General features: G+C 46.2%; 2 protein-coding genes across 2 annotated transcripts in view; both read left to right on the top strand.

Annotated features, from left to right (window-relative positions):
• CACNG4 (calcium voltage-gated channel auxiliary subunit gamma 4) overlaps positions 1-11,664 on the top strand; it is a 41,197-nt gene extending 29,533 nt beyond the window's left edge. Inside the window, exons 2-4 of the mRNA XM_057418556.1 lie at positions 3,081-3,164; positions 8,022-8,162; positions 8,995-11,664. Of these exons, the coding sequence (XP_057274539.1) occupies positions 3,081-3,164; positions 8,022-8,162; positions 8,995-9,533 (764 nt within the window). The 3' untranslated portion in view covers positions 9,534-11,664. The remainder of the gene's footprint in view (positions 1-3,080; positions 3,165-8,021; positions 8,163-8,994) is intronic.
• A 6,099-nt stretch (positions 11,665-17,763) lies between these two features.
• On the top strand, positions 17,764-26,632 carry CACNG1 (calcium voltage-gated channel auxiliary subunit gamma 1). Its single transcript, XM_057418560.1, has 4 exons — positions 17,764-18,251; positions 23,271-23,345; positions 25,406-25,543; positions 26,275-26,632. The coding sequence occupies exons 1-4, from the start codon at positions 18,011-18,013 to the stop codon at positions 26,499-26,501; spliced, it is 681 nt and encodes a 226-aa protein (XP_057274543.1). The 5' UTR covers positions 17,764-18,010; the 3' UTR covers positions 26,502-26,632.
• Positions 26,633-27,496: the final 864 nt, after the last annotated feature.

Here is a 27,496-nt window from a genome sequence, read left to right as displayed (position 1 = left end):
ACCACATCTGTCTACACATTTCCTCGAGGCAGCCCCTGTGAAGCCTTTGAGGAGAGCTTCAATGAGTTCAGATCTGGTGCAGATGCTGCAGAATGGCTGCTACTGAATTTAATTGAGGTGTTTCCACCTCTTCTATTTCCTGACTTTTATTCTTTGGTGTTGCTTTACAGGCTAGGGCACAGAGCCAGGTATTTCACTAGATCTGTTTTGGTTTGGCTTTATTTGTTGTGTTTAAGCACAAGTCAGACTCTGCTGTTGTGCTTTTAAAGCTGATCATGCTCCAGTAGCTTCCACCCTGCTAGTTTTAATATTTCTCCAATCTAAGTTTCAAATCGTCCATCGGGATGAAAAAAGAAAGGTACTGTTGTGCTTCCCAGCAAGCCTTTGTTTCTGATACTTTATGGATTAAAAAAGCCCTCAATACCCTGCAGATCACCAGAGTTCATGATAGCACCTTCAAGCCTCGCTGAAAGTTTAATAAGCTGCTGCAGAGTTATATGATACCTGTTAAGTTTATGGAAAAACGTACCCAGTCTGCTGCTGTTATTAGGTATCAAATACCACAGACACTAGAGAGGACCCTGAGCCTGATCTATAGCAAAAATATTGGGAAGAGTATTTTGGATATTGATGCAGGTTTGGCACAGGTCCAAATGTCACAGTAATTTGCTATTTCTGCATAAAGCTGGCCAGAACGACCAACCACAGTATTCCTAAAAACTGGAAATAGAAGAGAAACCTCACGCTCATCTGGAATTTTCTGTCTGGGGCTAATTAAACTCTTTGTTCACCTCTGTTAGGCTTATATAAGCACCAGGAAATGGAGGTCTCCAACCATAAGAGAGGAATAGCCCAGACACTGCTAATACCAGCCCATCCTATCCTGCTGATGCATTTCAGTCCTGTGGAGGAAGGGATGGCTTCATGGCCTCGGCATAAGAGAAACTTCTGCTGAGGGGCCCATTTCATCCAGAAGTTTAATAATGTAAGGCCATTTCACGGAGACCAAAACCCTCCATCAATCCATCAGTGCTGCAAACGGAAGGGGCTTAGGGAACATTTCAGTCTTGCAGACTTCTTGCCTCTTAACTGAGTTTCTGGAAGTAGAACATTTATTTGGGCTGTCGCCCATGCCCATGCTGTGAACGTGCAAGTTCACAAAGCAGCTTTCAATGCACAGAGCTTTCAATGGACAGAGCTTTCTCCTTCGTGTATCATCCTGTTGTGGGAGCTCAGTTACCTGTGACACTTCTACTTTTTTATCAGCTGTGGATAAATACAACCAACTACCTTAAAAGTTACTGAAGAAGTACATACAGACTGTATGTCTATAAAGTACATACAGACTGTATGTCTATAAAGTACACACAGAAGTACATACAGATGGCCCCACCAGACACACACAAGCACAGAGCCATTGAAAAGCCTACTTCATAGGAAACCAGGGTGAGAAGCTGATTCAGATTTATTTTTTCCTTAATGAATATGAGAGGATAAAAATCATCCTCTGAATGTCTTTCCTCTAAACCAGCTCACCATACCAAAGAGGCTCAAAGAAATGACCATCCAACCTCACAGGCCCTGTTAAGCTGGGAGCGATTTAATTTCATTGTGTGAACTGCCATAAAAACAAGCAGTGGGATCTTTAAAATCCGGGGTTTGGATTGCCTTGCTGGAGACTCATAGCGAGTGACAAACCAGCTGATGGCAGAGGGATGCACGGACAAACAGGCTTAGCAGGAGCAGTCCCAGCTGAAGGACTCTCCTCCGCCTGGCAGATGGGGCAGGTGTGTCGCTTCCAGATGTGACATGAGCCACTCACTTCTTGTTCACAGCCTTTGAAGTGCTGTGCAGAGAAAGCCTGAGCCGTTACCGCAATTAGAGTAGACACATCTTTTACTGGAAGAATTAAACGCACTGTAGTAGCAAACCTGCAGTTGACACTCGCAGGGTGCAATTTAAATCCTCCGGATTAGTAATTCTTTTGAGATCTTTGTAATCATTGGTAATAGGTAGTGAAATAAATCCACATTTATATCCCCCAGACTGCAGCTGTGCTTCTGTTAAAGCGGTATTAACTGAAGGTTTTTAAATCCTTCTGCCAGCTCGAGCTGTAAGCACCAAAACCCCTGTGCAGAGGATAACTCATCCTGGGTGACGTATGTTCCCGGGCATGAAAGTGCTGGTTAATGAATAATGAAAGCACCAAGGCAGAATCACACCCTGGGGCCTCGCTCCTGCAATAAACTCTCTGGGGAGAGGTCCCCGTGAAGCTTGCAATGCAACTACCCAACAGCAGCTAAGACTGGATGTGGCCGTGGATAACCATGATAGAAGATAATACAAAATACTGATGTAAAGCTTTATCCAGATGGACAAGGTGCTGAACCTTATCTTGTTCTGTCGAGCGAGGGGTTCATCCAACCAACCCTGGTGTTGTTCGTTCAGGTATCAGGAGTGCACTCTCACACCTGACTTGCTGCACAGGCTACCAGTTAACTAAACAAATACGTCATTGAAAGCTGAGCCAATGTTGAGGGGACATACGGGTTTAAATTGGAGCAGGAAGAGATTTATGGACTTGTTTTCCAAGCTGAGAAAGTAGCTGAAGAGTCCTCAGACAGTTCAACAATTGCCAGTTCTGATAAGGGAAGCCACTTCACTGGGGATGAGACAGGAGAGGTGATGGGAGCTAGACTGGCACTTGGCTTTGTTGTGGACCACCATCCCAGAGCAGGGACCCAGAGTGACAGTCACTCTAGGAACAGAAAGCAGCTTTGCAAACTCGGTGTGCTTGTTAAGACAAACACGGTGCTGATAAAGCAGACTGATTTCAAATCTCAAGAGAACTATATTAGCGGCAGACTGAAGAAAAGAGCCCAGAAATCCTGGCTCTCCCTTCCTACAGTGAGGCTTCAGCCCAATCTGCCCAAAAATCATGACCTGAGAGATGGTTTGTGACCAACAGGAGAAAAATTCACTAACATCACCTGGGAGGAAAAGGGAGCAAAGCAGAGCTGGCGAAGCACATTTACCTGGTTCTATTGCTCATGTGTTACATTTGCTTTCTTTCCATTTAGGAATCTACAAAGGACATTGCTTCCGAATCAACCATTTCCCTGAAGACAATGACTATGACCATGACAGCTCAGAATACCTCCTCCGTAAGTGAAAAGTAATACCAAATACAGAGGCCAGGGAGATGTTCCTGGGTTTCTATTGTGTAGAGTGGAATCAAGCAAGTCTTATTCACTGCAAACTGGGTGCTACAGAGCAGTGGTGATGGATGCCCGGTTCACGCTGCCCCTGGCACAACCATGACAATGGGGATCCCCATTTCAAGGGTTTCCTTCAACCGGTGGAATGCTTTCAATTGCAGTGCCCATTCTCTAAATATATGGAAAATTTCCAAATGGAAACTGCAGCCATCATTCCCAGGCTGGTAAGGGCATTTTACAGAGGGACTATTTATCTGATTAGGGTATCAAAACCAGTTTGAGGAGTGGGTTAAGCATTTCCTAATGCTTAAACCCAACCCTTATGCAAGCCTCATCCTTTGCAGCTGCTGAGCCACCTCCCCCTGCAGTGAAATTACTGCATTGTAGGAAGGAAGCTGAAATTTCTGCAGTTAGCAGCAAAATCTCAGCAGGGGCATGGGCTGTGGCTTCCCTGCATGGCCAGCCAGCCATTGCTGCTCTGTGCATGGAATTACACCAGCCTGGTGTTTGAAATAAGGGTGATCATTTCAGCTCCTCCAGATGACCACTCACTCAGCTGATGGGAAGTCTCGGAACCTGCAGAGTTTGAGTCAGATTTCCCACTCCCCAGAGGATGCCCAGCCTCACTGTTCCTTTTGGGCTGGCCAGCCAAGCTGAAAGCAGTGCCCTTTACCAAGAAAGTTCACAAGGCGTTGGGAAAGCTTCAGGGAGCAATGAATGAGCTGATGGCTGAGACACCCGCAAGTCAAAACGCTTCTCAATTACACTGCTATTAATTACCTGAAACACCACTGAGAGAACCACTCTGCCCTTCTGCTCCCTTCTGGGAAACAAATTCTAGTTACTAACAGGGGAAGAAAATATCAATCTCCAAAAAGGACACTTTACCAGAAAACCCAGATTTTTTTGCTCTTTACTCTTGTCAATTTAGATCAGTCATAGCGCTTGGGTGACATGATTTCAGTGCTCACGCGAAGGCAGGATAGCACAGTGTGAGCACAGCTGCATTTATCTTTCATAGAAAGACTTGGAACTAATGTTAAATGGATGCCAAGTCAGCTTTAAGAAACAAACATCATTAGTAAAAGGCCTGTAAAGGAAAGAAGAATTAAGTAGCATCTTGATAAAAGTGTATTATGCCTTCTTGATTTGGAGAGAAGGGAGAGCTGGGAAAAGCAGTCTACAGCTCTGCAGTAAGACCTGAGATTGGTAAATTGGTTGTAAGTGTGCTTGTGACGGGTGTTCCTAAAAGCTGTTTTCCAAAGTGACTAAGTACAGATCTTAAAAACAAGTTGGTCCAACCCTTTATGTCTTCTGCAAAATGAGCCCCACAGAGGTGAGCTCATCCTCACATCGTCTGCGCAGATAACAGGGCTCCTCTGCTTAACTCTTGTGAGAAAAACTGAAGCTCCACTTAAAATGCATACACCTGATTTAGAGATTACTGAAAGGCTATGTATCTAAATCCAGAAGAGATGAGCTCATACGTACATGTAATAGGGATCGAATCATTGTCTAAGACAAGAGGATATTTGCATCCTGTTTCAAAGGAGACGTGAGACGTTCCGTCCCGATTTTGCCCTCTGTGCAGCACCTTTGCAGTCTCTGTCTCTGTATCATTCACCGTGTTCTTTAGCCATTTTTGGCACAAGTTTCTCAGAGGGCCACGGTGAGGGTAATCCTTATTGCTCCTGTCTGGCTTAGATAAATGGTCCAATGCCATGTTCATCTGGTGCTCCTGGAAGAGCAGCATGAGAGGTCTCAGCCTGCTCCACAGCGACCACTCTAATAGAGGCTTGAGATAAATGTAAACATCATGGTGCCAGCGGAATCAGGCACTGGTTCAAAAGCCTATTGAAATCAGTGACAAAAAAAAGAACAATTTTAGGAGACCTTTATCCAAGGTGTGGATAGGAGCAGGAGTTTAGATTTTGCCCTTTGGCATTCAGGCAAAACTAAGTGAGCAGCAGTCATAGTGACCACTAACATGTGCAAAAGAGCTCAAGTAAGACCCCTCCTGTTGAGCCTTCCTTATGACAACACACACCAATCGGGATGCCTAAAAAAATCCCCTTCACGTGTCTGTGCAGAGCCGCAGCAAGAGGCAGGGTACCATTGCCATGCCCAGAGAGCCCATGCTGGTGCCGGCATCACTTAACCCCAGGCGTGTGCTCCAGCTTCCTCCCTCTCTTGCATTTCTGCAGCCCATGGACAGCAAGCTGCTCCAGCCCAGCACTGCATGAAGCACATGCACCTCTCCCTTTGCAGAAGAGATTTCAGCCATACTCATCCTCACTGCATATGTGAGGCTCTGCTGCGATGCAAAAGTGAGGAGAGGGACCCCATTCCCAGGGCATGTCTACACTTCCTTCCCACATGCTATAGAACCCCCTTTTTAAAGCTGTTTGCTTGGCTCCTGCCTTTTGGAGGAGAATAAAAGCATGAGCAGAGTACGGGGGCTCACAGCCCCATGGGGAGGAGCAGCACTGCACGCTGCAGCGCTCCACTGAAGAAGGTGTCACAAGGCATAGCAGTGCAGAGCAGGCGATGTAAACAGACAGGATGGTAAACAAGGGGAAAAGAAAGCAGGGGAGAGAGCAAAAATCAGACTGCCTTAATGGGTTTTGATGTGTTGTCGTTTTATTACCAGTATCAGGAGCCATATGTAAATTCTACACGGTACCTATGAACTTCCTTTTAAATTCCAGAGCTACACAGGGTAGAAAAAAATATACAGTAGAGTTCTACAAGAAGAGAACACTGGGCATTTTCTTTCTCTCTCTATTAATTAATTACAAATAAATGTGAATAAAATTAATTCATATTGATTTTCTTTCTCTTCATATTCACTCTACTGTAGAAAAATCATCTCTGCAGATTATTGCTACAAGTAGAACAGCCCACTCCCTATATTTGGCATGTCTGGCAAGTTCCTGCTGATGATATCACTGAAGCATTTTAGGAAAGTTCTTTGATTTAACTGAAATCATTATAAATAGCATGACCATAAAACAGGGGAAACAACAGCCAGAAAGGGTGGGCCACAGTAAATTTTAAAGCCATGCTGTCCTTTGCCAGGACACTAACAGACAGTGATTTGGGGTGCCTTCATGTCCAGCGGCACAGAGATGACATTGAATCTGTTTCTAATAATTGACTTTAAAAACTGACCCAAAGGTCAAAGCACCATTACTTCATACCACACACGTGGGAATACACCCAGGACAACAGAACAGGCTCTCACCACTCAACAGCCTTTGATTAGAAACCTTACACCCTCATTGCTTGGATTTGCCAGTTATTGCAAGACACCGTCTGAATAGTAATGCATCGACTGAATTGGGTTTAGATCCGGTTAGAAAATGCCCTGTCTGTAAAGGACACGTGCAGCGACATTGCCGGGTTTGGTAGGAGACAGACTTTTCTCACTGGTGCAGATCGATACAGGCATAAGCTTCGCAGGCAGGGACTGTCCTTTTGGCTTTACGTTTGCACCATCCTAATGAGGGCTGGGACCGCAGCCGGGGGGGGGGGCTTTGTATCACTCACAAAAGCACTTTAAATGCCCAGCCCTGTCCCTTTTGCAGTCAGCGGGAGTTTTGCCACCGGTTACCAGGGGAATCGTTAGGAAGCGATTCACTGAATTGGGAACGCCACGGCCATCAAAAGTAAAACGGGAAAGCATCAGCTGTAACATCTGGCTGATTCTCCCTGGGAAGCGGGCCCTGCTGGCGGATGGCACCCGGGAAAGCGCACACAGCAGCAGATCCAGCCCGAGGGAGGTTTGCTCCTCTCCGTGCACCCAGCCCTGGGACAGCAGCCTCTGGCCCCATGCCCACGCACCCGCTCACCCTGGTGGGGCTCCCCTCTGCGCCTTTGCCTCTCCCCTGTCCCCAGCTCTGGGGCAATCCTGTTTTCCACAGCAGTATTCAGCACCTTATCTCCCATTCTTCAACAAAATCCTCTCTCTCTACAGCAATATAACTCATTTCCTCGCTCTGCCTTTCAGGGACGCCTACCAGGTTTCACCCCTTTGGTTTTACAATGCGGACATCTCTCGCCTTGTACTTGTTTATTTTTCTCTCAGCCTTTTTGTTCCCTCCCTGCCACTTCCCTTTCAATCGCTGCTTGGTCTTGTAGTGACCCGACTTTGAAAGCTGCCGTCAAGTGGTGTTTTAAATCTTTTTTCCAGGGGTTTTATAGCCCATTCTGGTGAATGGACTGAAGCACGGAATTTTAAATGGCTCTACTTAGCTGTCAGGAAACTAAACACAAACATCCGAGACACACTTGTTGAAATTTCTCCCTTAACAATCAGAAAGGTTTCAGCAGCCTCGGTATTCAACAACAGAAAAAGGGGTTATTAGCTGCTGCAGACTTCAAGAGCTGTAATTTGCTCACCTTGTGCACCTATCACGGAAGGGATCTGTCTGCTGAAGCCATCCCCACATGTAGGGCTCGTAGCCAGCTCATGAATTTTTCACTGCTGCTCCCTGCGTGATGCTGTCACTTACCTCATGCTTTGCCAGAGATGCTCTGTACGTGGTGGCTTCAGATAATGGTGGTACCTCTGGATGTTCTAGGAGAAAGAGATTTAAGCTATTTAGTGAAGAGTGTCCATGCCACACTGGCCATGTACCCATGGCCTTGGCTCCCAAAAATGTGCCCAGAGATGCAGAATCAGTGATAATTCCAGGAAAGCAAAAGGGTTTGAGACTTTGTAAGCTCTGTACTTGCACTCGAGGAGGCATCTGAAATGATTACTGTCTGTCTTGGTTTTCCCCCTATCTATCTCCCCTGCAGGCATTGTCCGTGCCTCCAGTGTGTTCCCCATCCTAAGCACAATATTGCTGTTGCTGGGAGGACTCTGTGTCGGAGCAGGAAGGATTTACAACAGCAAAAACAACATTATTCTCAGTGCTGGGATTCTCTTTGTTGCAGCAGGTATGTTCCCCTTAAACTGAGTCCTTAAGTGCGACCTTTTTAAACTGAAAAGGATTGTGGAAAAGCTTGTTAGCAGTTCTCTCCCTGCCATACAAAACATAAACCCCTTTTCTGGATTTGGGGCACTAACAGCATCACACTGGGCAAATTGCTCAAGACGAAATCATGTTTTGAAGCTCTAGAACAAGTGTATTCTAGAAAAGCTTTTCATTTTCCTGCAAAAAGGAGGCTAAATTCAGTAACAAGCAGGTTTTGCACTATTAAAAATGTATTAAACATTAGATGGATCAGGCACCTCTTGCATCCAGGGCCTTTTCTTTCCTATGATGGCAGAAAATATTCACCTGCGATAGGTGAGCCCATTTTTCATATTAGAAACATCGGAGAGAGTCGTCCACATTGTTAATAGCTTTCCCTGAAGCTGGGATTAAGCATGCTGCATATAGATGAAAATTCAGCAAGGTGGAAGAGAACTTATCTTGATCAAGGTGAACAGCCATAGCCTTGAGCTCAAAACGTATTCTTATTATTATCCTGAATGCTAGAATCCCACTAACAATATTAGCGAGCTCCCATATGCTGCTTCTTTCCCACGGTGGCAATGAAGAGGTGGGAACAAATTCTGATGAGCATTTTGGGATCCATGCGAGCATATGTGACCCAGATGTGGATCTGTTCTTTGTTTTTCAAGAACGAATAAAATCTTGAGATAAATGGAAGAGTAAATAAATGCAATAAAATTTCTTTGAACTATTCAGGTCCAGAAAGTAGCATGGCTTGAGTTTTATCTTCCCAGGCACATAACCACTGATTTATCTTCTTCTGTCTCTAGGACTAAGTAATATCATAGGGATCATTGTCTACATATCAAGCAACACAGGTGACCCGAGTGACAAGCGAGATGAGGACAAAAAGAACCATTACAACTATGGTTGGTCTTTTTATTTTGGAGCCTTGTCTTTCATCGTGGCTGAAACCATAGGTGTTCTGGCTGTGAACATTTATATTGAGAAGAACAAAGAGCTGAGGTTTAAGACCAGGAGGGAATTCCTTAAGACTTCTTCCAGTTCTCCTTATGCCAGGATGCCAAGTTACAGGTACAGGAGGCGGAGGTCCAGATCCAGTTCTCGGTCTACAGAACCTTCTCCATCTAGAGACATTTCTCCAGTTGGCATGAAGATAGCAAGCACCATTCCCATGAATGAGATTTCCATGTACACTCTTTCCAGAGAGCCTTTGAAGGTTACAACCGCTGCCAGCTACAACGCAGACCAAGAAGCCAGTTTTCTGCAGGTTCACAACTTCCTTCAGAAGGAGTTTAAGGAAGGACTCCATGTCAACATGGTCAACAGGAGAACAACGCCTGTTTGAAGCACCTTCCTTTCCCGTGCTTTTTGAAGAAATACCGAAACAGAATGGATCGGTCATGAGAGAGAAGGAGCGATGTTAAAATACCCTCTCACCTCTTGAATTGTGGCATGCGTTGAGGTAGCAAGTGGAGATCCTCTGGACCAACATAATGATATCACACACTCGTAGCTTTTTTTGAAGCTATTTGGAGTTCGTTTCTTTCAGTTCTTGGTGTCACAAGATGAAGGCGGTTCATGTTCCTGCACTTCTGTAGTGTGTACAAAGTCGTGGAGAAACTGCAAAGGACTGGCCACCAGTGTGTTTTAAAGGATTACAGAGAAATTGTTGTACTTCTTCTTTTTTTCTAATGTCGAGATCCCTTAGTACGAACTTGCAAATGTAATTTATAACCAAGCCCAAGGATGAATACGAACTGCTCCTCAAGTGAGCCACTTCCCTTTGATGCAACGTAAGCTTTGCCTCTTTCCAAAAAAGAAAAAAAGAAAAAAGAAAAAAAAAGAAAAAAAAAGAAAAAAGGGAATATTTTTGAAGGCAACACTTTCTAAAACTGACCTGTGCTACTGAAGCCGCAGAGCACCCGCATGCTGAGCATTACAGACTCCCTGATGGGGTGTAAGGGGGGTCTCCCATTTCTGGTGTAAGTCGTCCCTCGGGGCAATGCAGGTAGGGGAGAAGAGGGTGGGTGCATCCTGAAACACCTAAAAAGGGAAGGATTAAAGTAGGTGGGACTTGAGCATATTTGCAAATATCATTTCTTGCCTAACATTTAGAAAACTTGAATTCTCATTTCGACTAGCCCTAGTGCCTGATCTGGCAAGGTGCTGAGTGCTGTCTGTCAGGAGCCCCTATAGACTACTTATAGCAAGAGTGAGAAGCAGAGCTGAGCCAGGGTGGCCGGTTCCCTGCGACTGCATTCCTGTTTTCCTTACTGCTTCACAAGTGCAACACTAACGCTACTGGAAACTAAGATACCTAAGCAATGTGCGTGAGAAAATGAGAAGCTAATAAGTTCGGACTAGCAAAACTTCCTGCAGCGATGGGGACGGAGTGTTAACAGAACGGATGACAACTTTGTATTTTTTAAACCAGAACAAAAAAGAATCACCGTTTATGAGATATTTATTAAAATCTTTTTATTATGAATAAGTGCCGCATGGTGCAAGGTATAGTTGCTTTTAGATGGAAATGATGGTTTGGTTTGGTCTAATTTAATTTATTTTGTAATGGTGAATCTACTGACGTGCAGAGAGCCCACAGACAACTCTATGCATCACCTAAGGGGGAGCTAATTTGTACCCTTTGCTTCTGTATGTTTCTAAAAAAGTCTGAAATATCCTTTTTCTTTCAAATTCCTGCTTTCATTTTTTTACACGTAGGCTTGGAATCTCAAAGCTCGAGGGCCTGACTCAAAGGTAATTTAATTTAATAGTACTCATGCTAATTTTAGTGACCGCTCGACCAAGCCATATGAGAATAAGGTGCCCAATTCCCCTTGGCTGAATTAGGTGCAGTGAGAGAGGAGCATCTAATTCCTGTAGATTATATACCCATCATCTTTGGCCAGAAAATCTTTGCTATCGGAAGACTAGAGAAATGACAAGAAAAAAAAGTCATGATTTGGCTCACTGATAGTGGGAGAGCTCAGCCAAACTGTTAAAACCTCTTTAGTCTTAATTCATCTTGCGATGGCCACAGCATCAGTGACTAAGTGGTGTTTTGGATATGAGGCTTTCAGCTAGCGGAACCAAGTCCTCCAGGGAAATCCCGGAGGAGCTGCCTTAACAACCCAAAAAGCAAGTTGAATCCTTTCTCCCCTCCAGGTAAACCCTGCTTAAGCCTCTCTCCTTGCAAGAACCAAGACACAAGTCTCAATTGTAAGCTAAAGTCTTCCCCTAGTCGCTGTTAAGCTCTGCCTCACCCTCAGCCTGGCAGAGCAGCATGGTTATATTGGCAGAGGTGGGTTGGAGCCTTCATCCCTGCTTATCAAGAGTTTCCATTCAGGTTAAAACTCTGCTGGGATCCTTTTTCAAACCTCTGAACTCTGAGACCTGAAGTGAATGGAGGGATGGGAACAATTGAAAAGTAGAAAATGTTGTGCTACTTTCTGTATCAACACACGATGGAGAGAGACGTTACGCAAGCTTTTTAAAGAAAAAATTCAGAGGCAGACAAGAAAACTTTTTTACCTACTTTTCGGCTAGGACAACATAAAAGAATTCTAAAATTATTAAAGTTCTTGATGAAAGGTTTTTTTTACAAGAATCTTTATGCTTTCAAACAATAAATTATTTCCTACTTTTTGAGACTTCGTAATATTCAAATACTTTGATTAGCTATGATAGAAGTAGAAGTTTGCAATGAAAACAAAACACCAACCTTCTGTCTCATTAGTGTGTCATACTAAGTGCTAATTAATTTACATCTAATTATAGTCGATGTATTTTTCAAGTGCAATTTCCCAGAACTATTTGTTTCCCACTGTGTTAATAAAACTAATAGTTAGAAATAAGTCCTCATTCGTGTTTACTGTAATTAAGAATAAAACCATTCCCTTTAAAACCAGGAGTTAGATATAGGCTGTTTTTCTAAGCTCATGTCCATTGAACTGGGAGTTGACAGTGTGAGGTTTGCTTCGCGCGTTGGTTTTGTTCTTTTAATCATCATTCTCCAGTGAATGTGTTTAAAACCAACCATCTGATCCCAGCCAAAGCCCAAGGCTTCCCTACAGCCCGGCTCAGACCTGCAGAGGCACATGCAGTGTTTTTACACCCTGACAACAAAAGAGTCTTACCGAGCGTTTTGGGATGTTCCTCTTTGCCAGAGCCTCCTCCCCAGAGCAGGGCTGGTTTCAGCAGCTCTCTGAGAACGATGCCCTGCTTCAGTCTGAGTCCTTCTCCACAAACCACCTTTGAAAATGGAGATGGAGCGAGCAAGTATTCATGGGATGCTCACGGGATACAGCGTACGGACAGGGAACAAAGGTACAGGGAGATAACAGGGACCAGAGCTTTCATCCTGTGGGAGAATGGGGGCTGTGATTTAAAACCCATGGTCTACGTCAAATCTCAGCACAGTAATTATAATTAAATATGTCACAATAATTTAACTAATAATAATAATTTAATCAAAGCAAAAAGAAAGTTGTTTCATTGAACAATTCCAGTTTAAAAAAAATCCCCCCCAAATCAGTCTTTTCCAGTGGAAAACCGTGATTCTGACGACACTGAAAGAGTCGCATCACTCCTGCCCATGAGCAGTGTCTTGCTCCGTGGCTGATCTGTCTGAGCGGAAGATTGTGCTCGGAGTTTGAAACCACTCAGTGATAGTTTTAAAAGATATGAATACAAATCACCTGTTCTTCCACATCTCTCTGGTTTCCCCTGACAGCATCGAACAAATTAGCCCCCATTTCTCAACAAGGCCTGCAGATATCATCACATCATTACCACACAAATCAGCCTTTTGGCATTATCCTGTGACATACTGTAAGAGCAGACCTAAATAATAAATGCTATGGGATCAGGCTCTATTTTCCAGGAAACAAAAGTTTCAGGTATATCATCAGCTCTCTTCCTAGTTTCTCATACGCAATAGGAGTAAAAGGAGAAACCACTTCATGTGCCCATACATCTAACAGTAAACTATTTTTATATTACCTTTTCTTTCTGTATGGATCACATATCCACAAGGGCTAATATACCACGTCCCTTGAGGTTACCTTTCTGTCTGCAGTTCTAAAGTGTTATTTCCACTGTGTTTCAGTTCTACTGGTATAACCACAACCATGTATAATGTACTTAATCCTTACTTTTTAAATAAACCATTTTAAATGTATTCATTTTTTGTGTGGAGAAAGGTATATGGACTTTGAACTTCCAGACTCTCTGAGCTGAGATTTCTGTGCTTATTATTTCCACATTTCTACCTATTTTGATTGCAGCTGGGAATGTTATTAGAAGCCAATATATTAAAGGAGAGAAAACTATTCTTGTGGTCCCCCACACCACCGAGATAAGCTGTCTTCACAGTATTTGGGTTAGAAACTAAGAAAAACCTTCTGTTTCCAGCTTAAGCTTGGCCCATATGTGACACACTCTGGTTTCAGTGCCTGTTTTGGGAGTGGTATAGTGGCCAGAGGCACTGCAAACCACCATCAAGAGGAATAAGCCAGTGTCTTCTGAAGTGCCAGCCCTAACCCTGTGCTTTGCCTCCACTTTTTATATGAATTCACTTCCAAGCATCCTCCTCTCCCTGATCGTGCCCATTTTTGCCTGAAGAAAGCTCAACCCTGCGTGCTGAATCTCCACAAAACCCTTTATCTGATCACCACCATAAAACCAGCAGTAAGTACAGCAACTCCCGGCTGCTCCCAGACATTCCAAACCATCCCTGTATCACAGACACTATTTCTTCTTAAAATACTTCTTTTAACCTTATCTTCCAAGTTCCTAAGCCTCCAGATTGTTGTTACAGATGAACCCTGCCTGTGTATATCAGCATCTCCCCATGCATATGATCAACCAGCATGTCTGGAGGGAGGCAGGGATTCACCTTTCCAAATGCCTCTGAACCCCAGGAGCCATTTAAAGCTCAAGCCTAATGCTGGTTCCCTTGAACTAAAATAAAGGTTTTTCCCACATTGCTGAGCAAGTCTGTGGGTAAATAGTGACCCAAGAGCTGCGGCTGCCTTGCTGTGAACGGGGATGTATCAAAGCATCATGTTGTTTGAGGGCGAAGCAAAACGTAAGGCTTCAGTAAGTGGTAAAATAGCCCAGTGAGGAGGATGTGGCATTTCCTTGGAATGAGAAAACTAACAGACATGGGAGGTGCCGAAAATAAAAGGGAATGAGGAGTGTTCTGCACCTGTCTGCAAAGCAGCTCATCTTACAGCTTCTCCGCAGTGACAGGGATCGCTTACCGAGCCGGCACGCCGGGCACGGTGCTCCGTATTGGAAGAGAACTGTGGATCAGGCACAGTGCAGGCAGTGGTGGGTGCTCCATGGGCTGTGGGGATGGCACATCAAGAGGCTGCGCCCGGGGTGCGGGATTCTGTCTCTTCTTCATGCACACAGGAGCCTATTGAAAACTGAAAACAATATCAGCTGAAACACACACATTTTGCTGTTGCCTTCAGTGGCAGCAAGATTTCAGCCCCAGAATTAGGGAGCTGTCAGGATCACCGAATAGTTTGGGTTGTTGGAAGGGAACTTCAAAGTTCATCTCCTCCAGCCCCCTTGCAATGAGCAGGGACATCTTCAACTAGATCGGGTTGTTCAGAATCACATCCAGCCTGGCCTTGAATGTCTCCAGGGATGACGCATCCATCACCTCCCTCTGGAGGGTGCCGTTGGTGGTTCTCCGAGGTATCATCTATGCAGAGCCCGCTGCAGTTATGGTGGTCTCTGCACACTGCAGCAATTCAGGCCCAGGGGCTCAAACATTGCCAAGGAGCTCCCATGTGAAGAAAGCTGTTTGCTGTAAATACTTCCGAGCTGAGCACAGACCGGGAGCAACCGGCTCTGGGTTATTCTCACCTGGGAAGGGTCTTCTGCAGAACATCATTCTGCAAGGAGGGAACCATAGGATTTGGTTAACCTGGTTGTGGTAAATACTAAGGCTGGTCCGGAAGAAACACAGAAAAGGGCAAATCCTGGGAAGAAATAACACAAGAGTTGGTCTTGAGACACCTCCTTTAACATTTTCCCCAGTAGAGCATCATTATTGTGTCTCTCACTGCTGATAAAGTGCAACTAATTACACCCCTCCTTGCTTCCCAACAGGTCCTCATTAATAGCCTATTTATATTTCATGTGATACTGATTTTTAGATGCGAATGCTTGCCACCTGACACAGGGAGGCTGCAGGAACCATTCCTAGAGGATTAGGTATAATGATCTGCAGACGAATTTTAGGGTTTCTCTTGGTCCTTTGCTCCTCCAGAAATCAGGTTTGCTTCTGTATTTGTCAGATGCCCACCTGAGGCACGGAGCCCACCAGCCCCAGGGAGAGCAGCTTCACCTCCACACAGGGACAGAGGCTGGGGACACAGGCTGAGGACAGAGGCTTAGCCCATGGGCAGAGGAACCTTTTGGCTCCCACCACAGCAGTTACAGGGGCCACAAGCAGTGATCACCTACAACATTCCCCAAAAACACATGGAGCCCATGCTGGGAAGAGGAGGCTGCAGCATCCCTGTGATGCAGCTACATCAGCTCGTGTAGCAAACCCGCGGAGCCCATGGGGAGCAATAACCCCACAAAATACTTTCTGCCCCATAGGCTGGTGGCAGCAGGCCGCTTTGTTTGGGCTAGGGACAGTGTTTTACCTCTACTGCAGTAACGGGAGTTTTCAGCCTGGGGGAAGCCGCTGCAGCTCAGGTAGAAGCTCATCAGAGCTCATTCACACCCCCCTGCAGGGTTGGGGAGGATGAGCTCTTCCCTTCTGATTGCACTTCAGTTACTTCCTGGACTTCATTAGGAAACCCGAAACAAAACCCGAGGAACTTACCCAGGTCTAAGGACCTAAATCAGACCAAAAAGCGCGATTCTTGCCGACACTGGAAGAGACACAAAGACCATCACCAACAAAACAAACCAGTGAGCTCCCACCCCTGCAGTGCTTGCAGGCTGTAATAAGTGATCGTTAGCACTTGCATCCTCAGCAACCAGAACCTCGCTTTGTGCCCGCATTGGCAAGCACGCACCGGTTTTCCTCTGCTCAGCTTGCGAGGACCTGCAGTTCGTAGCATCACGGAAGCGGAGTCAGGCTGCAGCTCCTAAGATCGACTGATGTCTAGTGAAATTTAACAAGAGTACTTCAAAAGAGAAGGCATTGCATTTTTAATGCGCTTCGTTTCTGGTGTAAAGGCTGCTCGCTTTGGGCTTTTCCACTTTATGGGAACTCTTGGTTCTGGTTTAAATGTAAGCCCCTAATCTCTCTCCCAGCCCCAGCACAGCACATCACAGTCCTGCGCAAGGCTATGAGCACTCTTTCGGACATGCCCGTGGCCTCTGCTCCCTGCCTTTCCCCATGGCCCCAGTGCCCTCCCCAGTCCCTTTCCCCTCCATTTTGCACCACACACCTTCACTCCTGCCCACGGCTCCACAACCCCAGCAGGACCGGGGCACCAGATGGTATACTGGGTTCAGACACATCCCCTTGCTCCCCAGGGGTGTCCACATCAAACCCTGTCACACATCAAACACAGCAATGTTAGCCCCTCGATGCCACATCTCAATACAGTTAGTTTGGATCAATCTATTTCAACTTATTCCTTATTTCTTACCCTTTTCCCACACTCCCCTTTCTGCTTAACTCCTTGCTTCACATATTGTTCTCTTTAATTTGAGCTAACACCACTGCACCTTAATTTTGACGTCAAACTGGAGTGTTCATAAAACAGGGCTGGAGGAGCTTTGACATTGTCTTGACACGATAACATGGTATTTGCAGTGTTCCACTGTCATTTCTCTAACATTGAGGTACTGTAACCCTCCTCTGTTTGACATCGCAACGGTAACATCACCTCCACAGTGGCCTCTGCACTGGTATTATCATCAAATCAGCTTTGTGATCAGCTGAAATACCAAAGGGAAGGAGAGAGGCTGGGGTCGGGGGACAGAAGTCACTTCTCAAAGAAGGAAAGGATGTGCTGGGTGGGTGCTGGAGTTACTATAGGCATTGCAGGCAGACCTGGCTGGCGGGAAAGCGAGTGCTGGAGAGGTTTTGCATTAGGAAATAAAGGCAAGAACAAACAAAAAAAAAGACAAACACAAAACCCCCAACTACTCAGAATACTTCAGGTTAGTAAAAAAATTATAAAAAATAAGAAAACTAGTACAAATAACTAAAATCATAAAAACAAAAATAATGCAAATATTAATAATAATAATGGTGATAATAAAAATATAGTACTCAAATTAAAGATGAAAATGAAGCTATTTGCTTATTTTGCCCCTTCCTTCACACTGCAGTGCTGGGCTCCGGAGGGGCATCCAGCTCTGGGCTCCTTGCAGGGGCTGTCCCAGGCTGAAGGCACGGGTGTGCAGCGAGCGGGCTCCCGGGCTATTGAACTACTCAGGATGAGGCTGAACCCGGGCCCGGCGCTCGCATAAACACAGATGTTTTTGTAACCTCGCTCCCAAGTTAATGGTCCTGTTAATGCCTATTTCTGGGCATGCTGCAAGTCCAGAGATTACAGCCTTTGAGCAGCGGCTGAAAGCCACCGGGAGCGAGCTCCCGCCCCGCCGGCTCGTGGGAATCCAAAGCAATCCCGGTGGGACGGGGCAGAAAGCCGAGCTCCGCCGGCGCTGCTCTCCCTGTGTGCATTAATAGCCTCCTCTCTGCGCAGCTGACACAGCCCGGCAGCTGCCCGCGGCCATCCCGCTCTCCCTGCTGACGCTTCCCAACGCTCGGATGAGCTGGGGTTTGGGGAGAGCTCGGGAAATCACCCGCTGGGAGCACCGGTGTGGAGCGGGATGGATGAGAGCAAACCCCTGAAGGTCCGCCTGACGTTCTTTGTGATCCTGGTGGGCATCTCGCTGCTGTTTGCAGCCGTGGTGACGGACCACTGGGCCGTGCTGAGCCCCAAAGTGGAGAACTTCAACACCACCTGCGAAGCAGCTCATTTCGGGCTATGGAGGCTCTGTACAAAGAGGATTTTTGTTCACAATCAAGACCCCAAAGAGAAGGCCTGCGGGCCAATCAGCCTGCCAGGAGGTACGTGACCAACGCACCAATGCATGGGAGAAAGCACATTAGATCACACCAGGCTTTGCTTAGGAGGTTGCAGGACGCAGCAGAAGGAAAAGGGGGTCCATATCCCGCAGCACTTAAGTCGGCATGGGGCTGTTTTCGTGTTGGTCTGCAATCACATCTTGTTGTCACCACGCTTGCTGTAAGTGTGCGTTGTGTTGCCTTGCACGTCCGATTGTGACCATATTTGAGCCTTCTGTGCAATGATGACCGCAGCAGGGAGAAGGGGAGGAGGATCAGACATGGTGGAAATCACAGAGGGAAATCGTGCCATGGGATGGAGGAAATTCTGCTGAACAGGAGCCAAGGGTCCCACAGCACCCAGGGACGCTGATGGCAGTGGGCAAGAAACAGGATTTATGGGTCCATCATGCATATATGGACCTGGAAATCCTAAAGATCCAACTTCCCAGCGGAACAGCCAGTTCCTGGTGGGCATTAGGGTGCCTTTAAGCGATTTTAATAACAACCATTGCTCAGGGCAGGGAGGAAGCGGGACCTGCGGGATGCTTTGCCAGCATCCAAAAGAAACAAAGAGTCATAAACTGGCTTCGAAGCAGTTTCTCAGCAGAGAAACTCCTCACCTCAGCGCTGGCAGGCTGGTCCCACACACCAACACCACCACGGGTTCCTCCAGTGCTATCGGCAGGGAGGGCAGCGGGGGACGGGGCAGGGCTGCTTTCCGGGAAGCCCGTTGCATTCCATGGTAAAAGGAGCTCATTATGGTTTTGCTGATCGCAAAGTCAGCAACATTCGCGCCGCTTGCGCTAATACACTGCCTCCGTGCCTGAGCTCCACTGCTGTTTTAGAAGGCTGATCAGGTGCTGGATGCTTTCCAGAACAGAAATAACAGGATTGCCTTCATGTCGGACTCGCTGCTTGAAATGAAATATAGATGTTAAGGCATAGTTGAGAATTGCCTGTGAAAAACCTGACTGCCTGGGCTTGCTGCATACTCCCTGCATCGCTGCAATTCTTTATCTCCTTGGCCAAATTGCATGCTCTGAAGAGAGGAGCTCAGCCTCAGCGTGCAGATCTGCCTCTAACCAAACTTGGGAGCGTGTCGTCCATATGCTTAATGTCTCTTGCGAAGGTACTTAACGTGCCTAGAAACCCATTTGTCACTGCGCGCCTTCCCCTCGCGTGCGGAGGAAAGCTCCCACAAACGGGGAAAAACAATAGAAATGGGTGGATAAACAGGGGAATTGCACAACCGTGGGTAAATATAAACCTCGTAAAGAGCCAGCTGTCTGAAAAACCACATTCACAGGGCAGGGCAGCACGAAAGCAGCCACTATCTTTGACAGACATCAGCATGTGCTTGCACAGGCATTGAATCACGGCCCAGCGCTGCTGCTCTGCTGGGCACAGCGAATAACCAGGGGGACAGTGAAGGGGCTGAGCCACCCATCCCACAGCAGAGGTCGTTTCCCAGGTTTTAAAGATATTTCGGGATTTGGGTGACATCCTGTAATCGGCATCTGAGGTTTCAAAGGGCGAAATTTGCATTATAAGATATTTGTATTATACATATAATATATAATATATAATACATTTTTTATATATTTATATTATATTTATATATTTATACATTTTATAGATAATATATATTTAAAATATATCTAAAAATGAATATAATATATAATATAATTTTCCTATATATAAACTATATTTTTTTATATTATATATAATATATGTCATATTTATTTATATATTATGTATAATATATATTATATATTTATATATAATTATAATATATATATATACACATAAAACCCTGTTTTACTCAGGCAGGGAACACAGCAAGGGGAGGGGAGGGAGTGCAGCCACAGTGGATCCAGGCTGCTAAACGATGTTGTGCCCCCACTGCTCGTGTTAGAATGATTTCACACTTCTGGGAAGAGATGTCAGCAGGGAAACACCAGGGTTGTGAAACCTGCAGCAGCCGAGGCAATGTGAATGAACGAACACGCAGTGAAAGAGCAGACGTGGGCACTGGTCTTCCTGCAAATCATGAGGCATAACCAGGCATTACTGCCAGGACTGCAAAAGAAACAGAAGAATTTATCACTGCATTAATAACCATTCACCAGTGGCTCCCCAAGGGGGAAATGGATGGCACAATTAACGTTATTTACTAGGGTTTGAGCTCAGCACAGTGGAAACGGCGAGGGTGCCCTGGCTCGCAGGCCACAAAGCAGGGCTGTGATTCAGGCAGGGCTTTAAAGTTTCACAGCGCGCTTCTGAGGATGTTGACAAACTGGGAAGGGTTCAGCATCCTGCTGCAGAGATGCTGCTGCTGAAACAAGGCAAATTCAGATCAACACTGGGATGTTTTTAACTGTGACCGGTGGGCAATTTACTGCTGGTTGTAAACCAAGTTCACCGTCACTGTCAGTAACTCTGGTGTAGCTGCTATCTTACAAATGGGCTCTGGTGCACTTGATGCTCTACAGCCTGCGTGCGCTGCTGGCATGTTAAATAGGTCCTTGTAAACACGGTAACCTCAGTTCAGGCAATTGCAGAGCAGAAGTGCTTGAGCAGATGGGTTTCAGCAGGGCTGCCTCCATACAAGAGATTCACTCTGCAAGACTGGTATGAGTTTAAAGTATGCGGAGACACCACCTCCATAACTCGGTGCCTATCAAAGGCCTTCCCCTGGCTTGTTGGCCAGGTCAGAGCCTGAGGTCTGGACCTCTCCACCACTCAGCCCTTGCCTTAACACCTCTTCTAGTCACAGCAGCAGGTCCTGTCTCCAAACTTAACACAGGTAGAAACCTCACGTTAAGATCCATGTTTTTAACATGGATTTACCCATCCAGCCTGCGACAAACTCATCTCACGTTCAAGTGCAAGGTGGCTCCATCCCCCTCAGCAGCCACCTGAAGCTCTGCATGGCTCCAACACCTCGTGGCCTTTCTGCCCTTTCTTCCCCCATGAGGTCTCCTTCTTGCAGACCCCTGAGGTTTAACCCCATTTGGGTTGACTGTTCCCATCAGCACACTGAGGTGACCTCCTGGCAGAGATATTGCAGTTAGGGGTGGAGAGAAGCAAAGATTGCCACACAGTTTGCATCCGTTACAAATCCCATTTTAAATCCTATCCATTATGTAAACGTGGTGTGACACAAATGGGCTTTTCTCTTATTCATGATGGCACCAGGGAGGCATTGAAGTCCCTCAGTTCTCTTGAATAACAGGGAGCCTTATTGAAACAGGTATTCCCAGCTCAGCAGAGCACTGAAGCCTCTTTAAACAGTGCATCATTTCACCCAAACCAATCTAATTGTATTTTCCCACAATAAATGTAATTTACATAAAACCACCTCCCCTAGAGCTAGCCCCCTTCTGTGATAACCCTATTTATTGTGCCTTGGCAGAGCTTTGCTATAAGTCACAAGACAGAGGCAGCTCGTTTTCCTGCATCTCTAGAAGAAGGGTTTGTGTGTCATAGAATCACAGAACAGTTAGGGTTGGAAAGGACCTTAAGATCATCCAGTTCCAACCCTCCTGCCATGGGCAGGGACACCATGGGCAGTGTCCCCCTGTGATGAGTCCTCACAGACTGAAGAAGGGATTGGTTTGGCTCACCTGCAATGGACACAAAGCCGTGCTGTGCCCTCAGCCACACTGCATCTGGATGGCGTCACCCTGGGCTTCACACAGTGAACACACGTGGGGCCTCCTTTGAGTTCAGGCTTTTCAGAGAATTAATTAAAAGACAAACCGAATAATACCAAAGCATCCCCATTTCATCCCATTCCTTCCTCTTTAGCACAGGAGCCAAAGGATCCCGAAGCTGGGATCACCAGACATGATGCTCAGCCTCAGCCACCACTTAGTCCCTGGCAGAGGCACGCAATCTTCCTCTTGGGCTCAGAATCTGCAGTTTCAGTGATAGAGGTCTGAGTTCAACTGAGTTTCCTCCAACGGTAATAAAGAGCAGGTCAGAAGATGCCAGGGCTAAACATTAACCTAGTCTCCAGCAAGAAGCTCCACATTAAATAAAGTCAGCTTATACAAGTAAGTAGATAAGAGCATCTCAAAGGAATCTTCCACTTAAGGGGCCCAAAAATGCTGCTTTGCAATTGCCTGTCTCCTGGGAGAGAGAAAATAAATCCTCTTTGAATCAGTAACTCCAACATCTGCCATTTACATGACAGAAAAATAGCACAGAACCCAACAGGTAACATACAGTGCACTGGCGTCTTCTTGCTACTAGAAATTAAAGCTATAAATAACCACCAAAATGCACTATGCGCCCACAGGCAAAATGTAGCACACCCTGCATGGTCCTGCACCCAGGACCTGGCTCAGATTTACCCCCCAACCTGCCCTGGAACAGCCTGACCCAGCCTGGATGCTGGAGAGGACCACAAAGCATCTCCTGGAAACCGGTGCCCACTCTGCCATTCAATGGACAAAGATGCTAATGTTCACCACGCGTGCCCTTGCTGCAGGCAGTGCCTGTATTTGGTGCAGTCTTGGCACGCTTTACCAGGCTGAGGAAGCCCAACCTGGGCTGCAGGAGGGATGCTGGGGCCAGCGCTGTGTCCTCCATCCCCGCTCAGCAGAATAGAGCAATCAGAGCTGGCACCGCTCAGCGCGATTGCACCTCCCAGACAACCTCCTGGCGAGCAACTGCGCCCCAGCTCCACATCCCTGCAGTTAAATGGGTTATAAATAGTGAGAGCACCCTCCACCATCTAACCCTGCTGCTGCCAGAGCTTGGAGGCAGCGGGTCCTCACCAGACCCTCCTCCATCCCGTTGAGATGCTGAGGTTGAAGCTGGAGCTGGTGGCCTGGCTTGGTGTGCCACCCATCTGCTCCTGAACACAACAGATGCAGCTCCAGTTTCCTGGTATCACTAAGGGCAGGGAACCTCAAAAACACTGCATGTTTGATACATCAGTAAAAAGCAAATCCAGTTTTACTATGTCTAATGCAAGGTTTATACAAAATTACATTTCCTTTTCTCTTCCAGAACACAACTGCTCCTACTTCAAGCACTTCACCCCAGGACAGAGCTCAGAGATATTTGAAGTAACCACTCAGAAAGGTAAGAATGAGCCTGAAAAACATTCCCCTAACGTTGTATGAGCTGAGGTGTACATAAGGTCTAAGGTAAAGGGGTCCCCAAAATGAGGGCTCAACCCTGGTCCCACTGAAAGCAGTAGGGGAATTCCTATCAGATTCCATCGGCTGGGAAAAATGTGGAGAATGCTCTGAACGAGTTCAAAGGCCAGCTTCATGGGAAGAGCTTTTATGTACGTTCACACTCGTAAGTGTGGTTTTACTGAAAGCTGTCCCACAAACACATAACACTGTCAATACACATGAAAACTGCAGAGAGTCTTTGCAGCATCAAAATGACGTTAGAACATAGCCATTATCCACGATCCATGAGCCTTTGCCATGGAAGGAAGAAAACATTAATGAAATCTAAATGAATAAATCATACCCCAGACAGCATCCTGACCCTGAAAAGAAGTACAGAGACTCTGTGAAGACCCTCAGGAATGTTAGGCTTCGGATTGATTGTATATGGAAGCCATGTGAAAAACAGAGCAATCAGTGGAAGGAAGGAACAGAAATCCGACAAAACCACAATTCGGTGTTCTCAGAGCGTGGCTTTGGAAAAGCTGGATGAATTCCACATTTCTAATGAGTCCCTGATAAAGCCAATATTTAGAGCACTTGCCTAACACGCTTCTCTCTCTTGCTCGTGCTCTCATTAAGGGCAAATCCCTCTCTAGCTCGCCACACAACGTGTTTGACAGTGCAGTACATGAGCAGATGATTGCATGACACGTATTAAACAAACTGCTTTTCTCGCAGGGAAATGATAATGGTGGAAAACCCTGCAGATGGGTTTGCTAAAGGAGCACTTTCCTAAGACAGGAAGGAATGGGAATTTTAAGCGGATAGAAGAGCATATATGGGCACTACCTGCTTTTGCTCTGTGTATTCCCAGATCCAGCCATCTGGTCTAAAAACACACCCAATGCCTTCTTGGTCATGTCAGGGAAAGAATCAGGAAGAACTCCTTCTCTTTGAAACAAAAGGAAAAGCCTATGGAAACAAACTGTTTCAGGCACTTCCAGCACATGGGAAAGAGAAACATGAAGGAAGTCACGCTGAAACAGTGGTATGAAAAGCAGGGAGAACAAAGAGTGATCTGCTGTTCCCCCCTGCAGAAACAGCTATGTTTTGATGGGAGCTAATTAGGAACAGGCAAAACCTTCATGATTTTGCCTGGGAGATCTATATTTTAATGGCTTGAAAGGCAAATATCACCAGGCCTGCAATGCTCACGCATGGCTGCGTGTGTTAAATATTAAATTCATCTGAAAACGAATGCAAGATGTAAATGAAGGCCTGAATTATTCAATTAGCAATTCGTCCCCTCCATTCAGGCACTGAAGTCAGCTGGGGGAAGTGTCCAGCACACATCTTAGCTGGCTTAGCAAAAACCAGGGTGCTTTATGGAGGGTTTAATCCTGTGCTCTGAACGAGCTGGGTTCCACAGACCTGGAAATCATTGGCTTAAGGGAGAAATACAGATAAATAGAAGAGCTGCCATGCAAACACCTCACCTCTGGCCTCCTGCCTGCTTTGCCAGCTCAGGTTTTGAGCCCCATGGAGGACACAGCTGTCCTTCTGCATCGCACAACATCAGCACCATGCGCGGGGGCCTCGTCAGGGCTCTGCTGGACAGGCACGGAGTAAAAATAGCATGAGGCTGCCTATTTACTCTGAGAGCAGAGTGTGGGGTGATGGAAGAAGCGAGAGCACAGAGTCCAGAAAGGCTTCAACAATAACATCTATGCGGCAGAGCTAAAACAGCTCCAGCCCAGAGCTTCTTCAGCCCAACTGTGGTGCCATTCGCTCCGTCAGTAAGTGTTCATAAAGTGATTCCTCCTCCTGCTCTGTTTTTTGTACCCTTCACATTCAGCAGATGCATGGTCAATACTTGCCCCTGCTTTTATTTGAGGGAAAAACTCAGTTCACCACAGTCACCTTGCTATGTACATGTATTTCTCAGTCACCACAGCTGATGGGAGCACGCTCAGAGCCTGCATCCCTTCGCACTGTTTGGTGTTTGTTTTGCTTTGGCAGAGTACAGCATTTCGGCTGCAGCCATTGCCATCTTCAGCGTTGGCTTTGCAATCATCGGCACAATCTGCGTCCTCTTATCCTTCAGGAAGAAGAGGGACTATCTGCTGAAGCCAGCGTCCATGTTCTACACCTTCGCAGGTAGGAGGCTCGGTGCTCACATGCTTGCACTCAGTTCGTAGGACAACAGAGACATTCAGATCCTGGGAGGATGGAGACACTTCTAAAACACCCTGAAACTGGCATTTTCTTCCCAGCCACAGTCAGACTACAGGTCCCTGTGTGCTGCTCCAGCTGAAGAGCTCTGAAAGCATCCTGCTCAACAAGCATTACCCAGCAGCGTGTCTGTTCAGCTACCTTTAAAAGGGGTATTTCTAGCATATTCAGTGCCAGCCCCAGTCTAAATGAGGGATGTTCACCATTCTACCTCATTTATTTAGACTCATGCCAAAGAAAGAGCCTATTCAGGCCCAAAATACACAGCTGTCTCCCAAAAGCATGAAGACTGCAGTTTTACATGAGATAGTAACACCCTGACACGTCACAATGAGTGAAAGACAGAGGTGCAAATTGTGCCCTCAGTAACAATCTTATCCAACCTTTGGACAAGCTCCCTAGGGAATGCTGTTATTCCTCCCCCACCGATTTCCCTATCCAATCCTGCCTTAAAGATCACACTCAACAAGTCACCGGCTGACTTGGATGGCCTGGGTGATAGCAGAGCTCTAAGCAGTTGACAGCATTGGCTCCTTCAAACACTGCAGTCAATGTGAATCTCACTGCAGCTCCTGTAGGCAAGCAGATTAAGTGGTTAATTAAGGATGCAGAACCAGCAGCTGGTCGTTCACCCCGGTGCTCCTGTCTTCCTTCAGGTCTCTGCATCATCATCTCTGTTGAAGTCATGAGACAATCCGTGAAGAGGATGATCGACAGCAAGGAGACGCTCTGGATCGAGTACAGTTACTCCTGGTCCTTCGCCTGCGCCTGCGCCTCCTTCGTCCTGCTTTTCATCTGTGGCATTGCCCTCCTCCTGATCGCGCTGCCTCGGTTCCCCCAGAACCCCTGGGAGACCTGCATGGATGCGGAACCGGAGCACTGATGCTCCCAGCACCCATAGGAAAATACAGAAAGTGTTGTGAAAACATTTGTATCTTTCAACATACCTGGGGCCCGCTGTACAATGGGGGCTCCAGTCACCAGGTCGTTACTGAACCAAGGCATGGTCAATGTAATTATTGCTTTGTTTCCTTCTTTCCACCCCCTCCCCTTTTTTAAAGAGAGCAGAAAAAGGATTCAGCACGTGGTGAGCGGTGGGTGAATGGCGCTGCTCAGTGACCCTTTGGGGATCCCCGTCCTAATGCAGTTGGGAGAAAATCCGTGTGTGAGACGTAGAGAAGACAGATTCCTTAGGGAAATGATGAGGAATACTGGGCTTCGACACCTCACTTAGTCAGAAATAGACGGGGGAAACTGTAGCTCCGTGGGGTGTCCACTTCCCTGTTCATGCTGTACTCCTCTTCCTCCCCAAGAAGAGTGAGCTCACCACTCTGGAATAACTTGGACATCCTTCTGCTGTTCTATTAAACTGTTAAAATACAGGATTAAAAACCCCCAAAACAAACCAAAAACTTTGTCTAGCATTGGGATAAAATTTTCTCCTACCAATTTACACCCTGCAGTTCCATTCTTTTGAATTAAGCACAAAACCCCTGCAAGATACGGTTTTTGTTCTGCTTCAACTTTGATAGCAAAGCCAGGAAGTACTGAACACTAAGAGTGATATTTTCCTTTAATAAAAAGCATAATCTTCCAGAAGCATGATTTTCTGGAAAAATGACTGATGGATGAATCACTCGGCCCATCAAATTCTGCTCGGTCCAGGATGACAGTGGAATTCGGGATGGTATTTACTACATGGAGCTCTCATTCGCTTGTTGTGAATGGGTTTTTTAAGACTACTATGCTTTGCTCACTGCATACATATCTAAAACTACATTTTAGGTAAAATCCTTCAAGGTAGCTACCGAGAAAGAAGGATTTAGGCTGAAACACCCAGGAGAGTGGCAAAGAAAACACTACAGAAGTGCATGGCTC

This window comes from Pezoporus wallicus, unplaced genomic scaffold, assembly GCF_028554395.1.
Source record: "Pezoporus wallicus isolate ANWC-B61680 ecotype Strahan unplaced genomic scaffold, APGP_CSIRO_Pwel_v1 contig_3710, whole genome shotgun sequence".
In the NCBI taxonomy this organism is placed as follows: Eukaryota; Metazoa; Chordata; class Aves; order Psittaciformes; family Psittacidae; genus Pezoporus; species Pezoporus wallicus.
This window is presented reverse-complemented; position numbering and strand designations above follow the sequence as displayed.